At 35.7% G+C, this 11,195-nt stretch overlaps 1 protein-coding gene across 1 annotated transcript in view; it reads right to left on the reverse strand.

Moving 5' to 3' along the window:
- Positions 1–218: 218 nt before the first annotated feature.
- Positions 219–11,195, reverse strand: part of LOC107553721 (monoacylglycerol lipase ABHD12-like) — a gene marked incomplete at its 5' end in the record, with an annotated part of 26,330 nt that continues 15,353 nt past the window's right edge. The window contains 10 exons of the mRNA XM_016236039.1: positions 219–1,331; positions 3,517–3,644; positions 4,154–4,232; positions 4,609–4,691; positions 4,794–4,873; positions 5,782–5,819; positions 6,002–6,131; positions 6,234–6,279; positions 8,445–8,475; positions 10,457–10,576. Of these exons, the coding sequence (XP_016091525.1) occupies positions 1,298–1,331; positions 3,517–3,644; positions 4,154–4,232; positions 4,609–4,691; positions 4,794–4,873; positions 5,782–5,819; positions 6,002–6,131; positions 6,234–6,279; positions 8,445–8,475; positions 10,457–10,576 (769 nt within the window). The remainder of the gene's footprint in view (positions 1,332–3,516; positions 3,645–4,153; positions 4,233–4,608; positions 4,692–4,793; positions 4,874–5,781; positions 5,820–6,001; positions 6,132–6,233; positions 6,280–8,444; positions 8,476–10,456; positions 10,577–11,195) is intronic.

Raw genomic sequence — 11,195 nt, forward strand, 5'->3', positions numbered from 1 at the left:
AAAATATTAAGCAGCACAACTGTTGTCAACATTGACAATAATTAAAAATATTTTTGAGCACCAAATCAGCATATTAGAATGATTAGGATCATGTGGCACTGAAGACTGGAGTAATGACTGCTGAAAATTCAGTTTTGCCATCACAGGAATAAATTAAAGTTTAAAATATATTAAATATATATTAAAAACTTATTGTAATAATATTTAACAATATTACTGTTTTTACTGTACTACTGATCAATTATAAAGCAGCCTTGGTGAGCAGAGTCATTCTTTTAGCATTTGTCACATCTTTTAGCATTTTGGTATTCAACATATTATGGCAATAATTAATTTTATTTTGTTTATTTTTTTGTAATGTGCAAACTGAAAGAAAATATATAACCCACATAACCTAGAAAAGGACAGGTTTTCTCATACAGTTTTGTTATCTTTTGACTGTGCAACAATCTTTTTCCAGTAACAGGCATGCAAACTAGTATTGATCAACCAAATGCATTAAAATAATGAAACATCTGTGGATTTAGAGAGGGAAAAATTGTCATTTCAAAAGCGCATTTGGTTCTGATTGCAGCCGAGTTGCATTAGTATCAACTAAACACAACAGCACAAGCACAATATATCCCATAAAAATATCAGTTTTAATGCCAAGGCAGCATAAAATTCTGCAATTTAAATCATTATTTAAATTGGGAGAAAAATAAAGACATTTATTGTACACAATTCAAGTTCAACCTAAAACAACTTGCTGTTTACATTGAGTGGATTTCAGAATTGAAATAAGGTCCATGTTATTGTCGTCAAGTTTGTTATTGTATGTTCATAAAAAAGGAGTGAATCGCAGTCAGCAAGCACTGACAATAACATCATTATAATATGTTGTCCTGCTTCTTCCCATTGACTGTAATCCTTGTGTGGTCTTCGCAGTGCCATCGCTAAAACTTTATCATTATGTCTCTCCTTAGAAGAGGGTTGTTGACTTAAGCATTATTTCAGTGCATATCTGCATATTATTTTGCATACTTTGTGCTCCAGCTGCCCCTTCAGATCTGTTACCATGTCAACAGGAAGCGGTGTAAGAAATCACCCAGCCCTGTCACTCTCCAAATGACAATAACTTTCTCCCTCCGTAGGTTAACATAGGTAAGTTAACAAAGGAATGCGAAAGAACTGGTGCATCTTCAGTCCATGCTTGTGTGTGCATGTACACATGAAGTACATGGTGCAGATCACGTACATTGTGTATGTGTGTGTAACAGAGTGTGTGAGAGAGGGCAGTCGGCTGAAATGATCCTGACTACATGTGAGGATGCGGCGCACTGAGAAAATCACTGAGACAGAGACAAAGAGAACAACAACACATTAGACTTCTCAAAATCCCCATCTATTAGGTTTTATTTCCAACCAAAGTGCGAAACTAATTATTTAAACTCAACCACTGGGTTTCCTGACCAGGGTTTGCAACACTTTTATAGAAAATATAATGTTCAATTAAACTGAATAAAAATATGTATTTAAATCAACATAAATTCTATTAAATGTATATAGAGGCCCTTAAGTATTTTGATGCTTTAATTACACATCGGTGTCACTGTGTCAATAAAAAAAAAAAAAATGTTCCACAAAAAAAGTTAGTATTATTTCCAATTATAAAACAATTAATATAATGCTCAAAAATAAAAGAGCTATATCAAATATATCCAGTAAAAATGACCTTGCAACCAGTTGGTTAAAAGTAATTGAAATGTCTATGCAAGGTAGTTCTGAGAAAAAGTCTTCAAATATTTATTTTGTTATCTAATGCAAATTAATATAATCCACATGTGGACTCATTGTCCAAATGTGTTTTGGTATATACAATATTTATAATTTAACTGAATTTAAATAACAAATTGTTAGTATTTCTTTTAAATTAATTTCAAACTTAAAAATGTGATACAATTAAAATAAAATACTTTATATACTATTTGACAAATATAAGTCAATAATTAAATTGAATTAATAATTTCATTTATAAAACTAAACATTATTACTTAAAGGGGTCATATGATGCGATTTTAATTTTTCCTTTCTCTTTGAAGTGTTACAAGCTCTTGGTGCATAAAGAAGATCCGTAAAGTTGCAAAGACTAAAGTCTCAAAACCAAAGAGATATTCTTTATAAAAGTTAAGAGTCAACCACGCCTACCTAAAACGGCTCGTTCTAACACGCCCCCACATACCTACGTCACGATGTGGGAAGATTTGCATAACGCCGCCCAAATGTTCACGCAAAGAAAGAAGGCATAACTTTTATTCTCGCTGTAGTATTGTTGTCGCCGTGTCGTGGAGACGCTGTGTGTTTCGATGTGAAAGCGAAACTACTTTGTTTGGCCTTCCAAAAGAGGACACGACTAGAAATCAGTGGTTAAGTTGTATTTACAACACTGTTCCAGAACAGTTCAACCCAAATATTCAGATGTGTGCAGCGCATTTTGCGGAGGATGAGGACTGTTTCCTGGGAGAGTAGCCTACAATGCCGGTGTCTGTTTCTATAAAGTGGGGCAGTTTCAACTTTGCAAGGACAGTCTGGCGCTTCTGACTCACAGCCTGTAAGTACGTTTTTTTATATTTAAAGAATTTGAGCAGTGTGGAGTAGAGCTTGTTGTTTGTCGTTTCTCCAGACATGGTTTTATGTTTACACAGCGTGATACACAACGCAACGTATAAAAAGACAGTATAAGTCATTATAATCAGTAATTGTGTCCCCACTGGATGCAACAAATGCCTCGTTTATAATGGGTTTTAATGTTTTTGTCTCATCGCTCCGGCTGGATATGGTAAGGGGTGTAACATTTCCGTCACACGCTTGAGGTATTCAGCCAATCACAACGCACTCGCACTGGATAGCTGGCCAATCACAGCACACCTCGCTTTTCAGAGCGATGAGAGAACGATGAGCTTTGTAAAAATCGACGCGTTTAAGAAAGGCAGGGCATAGAGGAGCAACAATAATGTACATTATGTGGAAAATAAAGTGTTTTTTTTTACCTTAAACTGTATAAACACATTGCATTACACCGAATACACAACATAATGTTCTTTTTAGCAACGTCATATGACCCCTTTAAAATCTCAGGTTACTTCAGAAATAATTTAGATCACAGCAGTTCAGTTGACAAAATGTTTGACCTCTGGTGTTCTTCCTAAAGAAATGTACAGGTTTGCATTTCTGAAAGATAATTAACAACAGCTCCATCTCAAATAAAGCCATATCTCTGTATTCAGACAGGGTTGTTGGTTCAGTACCAGCACAAACTGGAACATATAGACAGTGACTTCGGTCTGAATTACTATCGTCACAGCTGTTTGTCAGGGACCTGGAGCAGAATGTAAAAACTACACCTCCTGGCACAATCCTAAAAATAGCTTGTATTCTCATCCAATTGAATAAAAAGATGAATGTAGCCAAACTGTTTTGTCGGCACTAAGCAGTGGGAAAAAATACAAACAGTAGCAGTTTGTAAAGCGTACACACCTGAGTATATTTGGTAGCTGTGGGCTCTTGTAGATGAACTTGTGTCTGTAGCCCAGAGAGCTGGGGAATGGGATGAACTGAACCTTATGACCGTTCAGACTCTTGCTCTGAGCTGCCAAATCATACAGCTGAGAAAAAAAATTAAGATCTTTAAAAAAACAAATGCATTAGGGGCTATTATGACTATTATTATTATTAATGCATTAGGAGCTATTAATATCATTGTTGTTGAAATACATATTTATTATTATACTTCAAATGGCTATAGCACTGTAGTTCTGTTTTATATAGCATAATGAAAGTAATGAAGTGATACCGGTGGTTTATATTGAGATATTTAAGTTTTGCTTCTTTCTGAACAAAACAAAACCAGTTTTAATCTAACTTTTTTCAATATATGATTTTGTTTGATATGCAACAGGTTGTTTAATAATACATATCCTCACACTTATAATGCAAAACTGTGTTACTTAGCCTGACAACAGTGGCAGATAAATGTAAAAAGTGCTTTAAAAAAACAAATGATGTGCTTTTACAGTAGCTCTGAACATGGCTCATCCAATCAGAATTTAGAGTCAGAAGTATCCGTTTTACAGTTTTAAATGAACCCTCTAATTGTCTGACACTGATGTTTTACCTTCTTTCCCAGCTGGAAGGGTACAACAGCGTCATCTTCTGCATGCAAGATCAGAACCGGACAGGATATGTGGTTGACACTAAGAGACAAACAGACACAATTCATTAGTTTGAGATACTCAAAAACTCAAAATAAGTACTCCCTTATAGGGATTCAGGACACAGGGCTGTTTTTTATAGTCTGGGACCTTGCACTGGAGGTTTGTGTAATGAATTACATGATCACCATCTATGACTCAAGAATCAATGCCCACATGCCGCTGAACACTAAAGCGGTTTATTTATACACATGTACATCAAGTCTGTTTCTAAAGCAAGTTCTCAGAGGAAGATGAAGACTCCAGCATGTGAAAACGCTACAGAACAGAGACCTGAGATGATTATCTTAACACAGCTGCAAGGACACTGTGCTATATAAACACGGAACAGTTTTTGTAGATAAACAGAAGAACTTACTTCTCGTCACTGGCAAAACGAATGTCATTTGCAGTTATAGAATCCAGGAAGAACCAGTCAAAGCCTGGTAGATATCTGTAAACCTGTTCAAATTAACATATTAATGTTCAAGGTTAGTTATGTTTATTTGTTGCACAAAGGCAGTATGTGATACCTTGAGATTGAACAGGAAGTTGGTTTCTCACCATAGAGAAGGGATGGCTCTTGGCTTCCTCTCTGATATTGGTAAAGGGTGACTCTAAAATTAGGGAGTCTGGGGGCGTTCCTGTAAGCACAATGGAAGGAAGTCTGCAACATTCCTTCATGTTTAAAATAGTGCCTCAACTACAGGCGTATGTAACTTAAAGACTTATTAGAAGTGCTTGGCAATTAAATCAGTTCAGTCTTAATCCAGTAAAGTCAGTGCCTATGAAAGCTTGTCTATTTCTGAAACATCAACACAGTCACCACTTACTTAGAAGAAATTAAATTATATTCCTAATCTCTTTATTTACGGATCTTTAATTCACATTCACTGTTCAGAATATGAGCTAATTATAACATTTATCAACTAATTTTAAACCAAAATTACAACATTAGTTATTTTACACTTAAATTAGAATTTCCCATGACTTACCCAGTTATTTATTGATGATTAAAACTTAAGACTTTTACAATTTAGCATGCTGATTTGGTGCTGAAAATGTTTCTTCTTACTTTTATTTTTTAATATTTTTATTAGACGTTTTTTTGTAACATTATGTCTTTACTGTCGCTTTGTTCAATTTAATGCATCTTTAATGAATAGAAGTGTTAATTTCTTTAAAAAAAATAGTACTGACCCCAAACTTTTGAACAGTACTGTATATTGATTTTATTAATTTCCGTAATTTTTCCAGGCCTTGAAATCACACTTTCGGATTTTCAAGATTTTCCAGGGCTGTGTAAAGCCTGATCATTATTTAGTCCCTTTTCCTTGTGGGGACATTATTTATGAGTTCTCATGAATAATAATTAGGTGTCATAGCACTCATTCATGTATTCAAAGGGATTGTAAATGGCTGCTTGCCATTAAAAGGATAAAGCCATTGTTGGAAGTTTCTGCTTGGTTTGTAGTTTCACACTGTTGGCTACTATTTATTTCAGTCGCAACATTCCAAGAAAACACAAATGCATGAATGCATGTTCACATACCCCTGTCACAGAGCCGTCTCACTAGGTTAGTGGCCACTCTGGAAAAACAGGAATGTACAGCATCAGCAGCAGTTCAAAAATGCCACAGGGAGTTACACAACCAATTCCTTTACATCAAAGGAAAGCTAAAATGTTATTCCAAGAACTAGAAAATCTACATCTAGAGAAAAGAACACCATCAACAGTGCTCTTTCAGATTGCTCAGGCGAGTTCATCTCACCCTGTGCCGAGCGAGTGACCCCATATGTACAGGGGCTTCTGGCCAATCCGCTGCTTTATCCACTGGTAGAGGAAGAAAGCATCTGATGTCATGCCTTTCTCTGAAGGGCTTCCCTCAGAGTCACCCCAACCTGCACGAACAAACAAAACCACATTGTGCTTCACTCTAGGACTGCGAATGGGATTCAGACTTGCATGATAGGATAATGCATTAAAATTGACACTCAACATACCTCTATAATCAAATGTGACTACATGGTAGCCTAATGAACAAAGAACCTGCAGAGACAAGCATATAAAAAAAGTGTCTAACATTAACTCAAATTGACAAATGGACAATAAGACAAGCGGTGCTTTCAAATCTTAAATATATACTACCGTTCAAAATTTTGATATCGCTAAGATTTTTTATGTTTTCTTATGCTCACCAAGGCTGCACTTATTTGACAACAAATACAATTAAAAAAAAGTAATAACATGAAATATTATTAATATTAAAAATAACAGTTTTCTATTGTAATGCATTTTAAAATGTAATTTATTCCTGTGAGGGCAAAGCTGAATTTTCAGCAGCATTACTCCAGTCTTCAGTGTCACATGATCCTTCAGAAATAATTCTAATATGCTGATTTGGTGCTCAGGAAACATTTCTTATTATTATAAATGTTGAAAACAGTTGTGATACTTAATATTTTTGGGGAAACGTGATACATTTTTCAGGATCCTTTGATTAATAGAAAGTTCAAATGAACAGCATTTATTTGCAATATAAATCTTTTGTAACATCACTGTCACTTTTTTCAATTTAATGTGTCTTTGCTGAATTTTTTTTTTTATTTCTTAAAAAAAAAACATTGAAGGTATAATTCAGAAATACTGGTGGCTAAAAACATTGGAGGTATAATTCAGAAATAATTGCACATTGTTGAGAGCAACCCTAAGTTGTAATTGATTTTTTTCAAACCAAATACAATTAAAAAAAAGTAATAACATGAAATATTATTAATATTAAAAATAACAGTTTTCTATTGTAATGCATTTTAAAATGTAATTTATTCCTGTGAGGGCAAAGCTGAATTTTCAGCAGCATTACTCCAGTCTTCAGTGTCACATGATCCTTCAGAAATAATTCTAATATGCTGATTTGGTGCTCAGGAAACATTTCTTATTATTATAAATGTTGAAAACAGTTGTGATACTTAATATTTTTGGGGAAACGTGATACATTTTTCAGGATCCTTTGATTAATAGAAAGTTCAAATGAACAGCATTTATTTGCAATATAAATCTTTTGTAACATCACTGTCACTTTTTTCAATTTAATGTGTCTTTGCTGAAATTTTTTTTTTATTTCTTAAAAAAAAAACATTGAAGGTATAATTCAGAAATACTGGTGGCTAAAAACATTGGAGGTATAATTCAGAAATAATTGCACATTGTTGAGAGCGACCCTAAGTTGTAATTGATTTTTTTCAAACCACATCGGGTGGTCTACAAAAGACCACCTAATGTGCGTAATCTGCTGGTTGGGGCAGATCTGTCTGTTCCGCAGCCAACACATCATTTGAGTAATATAACTTTTGGTAATTATAAGTGTGGAGGCTGTCAACAATGCAATTTTACATATAAAACAAACTTTTAATCATCCCTCTACAGGAAAAAGTTTTAAGATCCGAGGAACGATTTCTTGTAAAACAACTACAACAACTAGAAGTCCAGTTGCACAACACTGTCTGAAGTTTAGACATTAATAACTTACTTTTAAAACGTGAAGCATATTGGATTTACACTTTGAACACATTATCACCCAATGGTCTTAACAGAGTTTGATAATTGTCCTTTTCTCTAATTATAACATTGATCTATCTGTTTGGATTTATTACACTATATTTGATATTATATTTTGATTTGGTGTTGGTCATTTTTGTTTGTTTTTTGCAATTATTTATTTTTGTGTTGATTTTTGTGTTAGATATTGTTTATTGAGATTGCAGTCAGGTATTTCTTGATATGTGTATGGTTAAGTGTTTTCAGTCAATCGTTGTTTTCACTTTTATGCGATATGTTTATTTCCCTTATGTGATGTGTTTGTTGATTGCCCTTGTGTGTATTTTTATTTATTTTTTGCCATGTGGGTGATTCATGTGAATTAGGTTTGTGCTGTATATAAGTGCTGAGCTGTGTATTTGTTCATTGTCTGATGAAAAGCTTTTAGGTGTGGTGAGAACATATTTTTTCTAATTTTGGAGCTGTGGTGTGCCAGCTTTCATCTTCTTTTATGCAACTTTTTGTGGTGGAGCACCCACATTGAGCTTTTGGCCTGTTGGATGTGCGCTCTTTGGGTGAAATTCTTAAAAAATATATAAATAAAGAAAAAAATCTTACTGACCCCAAACTTTTGAATGGTAGTGTAAATTCAAAGCAGTTGCTCTTTTTTCTTTTACCTTGTACAGCTGAACTCTGTGATCCCCTCCTCTGAAACAAACACAAAAACACACTTAAGTAAAACGACCAGAGAATTGCAAATGTAAATGTTTACAGAAGAAAAACTGGGCTCCATTCACTGGTTACACACTACCAGACTTTCAAATAATTCCGAACACAACAGACACACCTTGTTGCTAGTACACACAAGTTAGGGGAAGTTCAGGATCAGCAATATAAATCAAAGATTTATATTGCACTTAGGGGAAGTTGTGGCCTAATGGTTAGAGAGTCGGACTCATAACCCAAAGGTTGTGGGTTCGAGTCTCGTACCGGCAGGGATTGTAGGTGGGGGGAGTGAATGTACAGCGCTCTCTCCCACCTTCAATACCACGACTGAGGTGCCCTTGAGCAAGGCACCGAACCCCAACTGCTCCCCGGGCGCCGCAGCATAAATGGCTGCCCACTGCTCCGGGTGTGTGTTCACGGTTTGTGTGTGTTCACTGCTGTGTGTGTGCACTTTGGATGGGTAAATGCAGAGCACTAATTCTGAGTATGGGTCACCATACTTGGCCACACGTCACTTCACACACTCACACACACATAACAAATGAAGACAATACACTTTCTAAAATTGGTTCAAAATATTAAACAGGTTTGATCTCCAGTGACTAGATAGAATCATAGTTGGTGCACATCATACATTACATGACTTTTGGTCAAATCCGCAGATCTGATCTTCCAGACTATAAATCAGGGCAAAAGTCATGTAGTGCATTCCAGCCGTAAAGGGGTCATATGATGCTGCTAAAAAGAACATTATTTTGTGTATTTGGTGTAATGAAATGTTTATGCGGTTTAAGGTAAAAAAAAAAACACATTATTTTCCACATACTGTGCATTATTGTTTCTCCTCTATGCCCCGCCTTTCTGAAACGCGTCGATTTTTACAAAGCTCATCGGTCTGAAAAGCAAGGTGTGCTCTGATTGGCCAGCTATCCAGTATGTCTGCATTTGTGATCGGAGAAATGACCAACAACAAGCCCTAATCTACACTACCTAAAAAAACTCGCTTTAAATATATATAAAATATAAAAACTCTTTAAATATAAAAAACGTACTTACAGTCTGTGAGTCAGAACAGCCGGCATTGTAGTCTACTCTCCCAGGATCAGGAAATGGTCCAAACAGTCCTCCATAAAATGTGCTGCACACATCTGAATATTTGGGTTGAACTGTTCTGGAACAGTGTTGTAAATACAACTTAACCACTGATTTCTAGTCGTGTCCATTTTTGGAAAGCCAAACAAAGTAGTTTCGCTTTCACAACGAAACACAGCGTCACACATGGTGGGGTGAGCAGCGGCGGCCTAGAGTGAGCAGAGGCCAGGGGATGAAGTGAGGAACGGCCGGAGGGCTAGAGTGAGTAGAGGCGGCAGATTCGACGAAGGAGCGTCCGGCGGGCTTGCGGCAACCACATGCGACGACCCCGGGCTGGACTCCGCTTCGTCCACGGTGAAAGCCGATCTGGCGATCCACAGCACAAAGTTGATGTATTTCCTCAGCGACCAGCACGGATCAGCTCCAGGCATGACGAAGCAGATATCGTCCTCTTTTGGAAGGCCAAACAAAGTAGTTTCGCTTTCACAATGAATCACACAGTGCCTTCACGACATGGCAGCGGCAACAACAATAATACAGCGAGAATAAAAGTTACACCTTCTTTCTTTGCGTGAACATTTGGGCGGCGTTATGCAAATCTTCCCACATAGTGATGTAGATATGTGGGGGCGTGTTAGAACGAGCCGTTTTAGGTAGGCGTGGTTGACTCTTAACTTTTATAAAGAATATCTCTTTGGATTTGAGACGTTAGTCTTTGCAACTTTACAGATCTTCTTTATGCACCAAGAGCTTGTAACACTCCAAAGAGAAAGGAAACATTTTAATCGCATCATATGACCCCTTTAACTCACACGGAGTCGTTTTTGACACCGAGTTGGTTTTACAAAGAAGTCCTTGAGTGCTTGTGTACCTTGTTCCAGCGTTTCCATGAAGATACAGGATGACAGGATGACTGGACTGGAAGCTTTTGTCATACCATTCAGAATCTTTTGCCTGAGCCTCTCTCCACATCACTGAAGGCACTGTGTGCCTGAGAGAGACAGATGGAAAGAGAGATGACAGGACATACAAAAGAGATATGCAGCTGTTAGATTTCTGCTTCCTACGCATGAATGGTGAAAAAGAGTACAGTAAGTTCATGACGTGGTAGCGTTCAAAAGTTTGAGGTTGGTAAAACTTTTAAATGTTTTTGAAAAAAAGCCTCATGTTTATGAGGAATTTATTTGTTCAAAATACAGTAAAAACAGTAATATTGTGAAATATTACTGCAATATCAATTAACCGTTTTGTATTCTAATATATTTAAAGTAATTTATTCCTGTGATAGCAAAGCAGAATTTTCATTACTCCAGACTTCAGCATCACATGATCGGTCAGAAATTATTAGAATGTGCTGGTTTGATAATAATAAGAAAAGTTTCTTGAGCAGCAATGTTGAAAACAGTTGTGCTGCTTAATATTTTTGTGGAAATTGTGATAAATTTTTTTTACAGGATTCTTCTGAAAGTTTAAAAGAACAGCATTTATTTTAAATAGAAATTTTTTTGTAACATTATAAATGGCTTTACAGTCACTTTTGATAAGTTTTAAAAGTATTATTATTATTATTCATTTAATATATATATATATATATATATATATATATATAT

Source organism: Sinocyclocheilus grahami, unplaced genomic scaffold (genome assembly GCF_001515645.1).
Source record: "Sinocyclocheilus grahami isolate Dianchi unplaced genomic scaffold, SAMN03320097.WGS_v1.1 scaffold18.1, whole genome shotgun sequence".
Classification (NCBI taxonomy): Eukaryota; Metazoa; Chordata; class Actinopteri; order Cypriniformes; family Cyprinidae; genus Sinocyclocheilus; species Sinocyclocheilus grahami.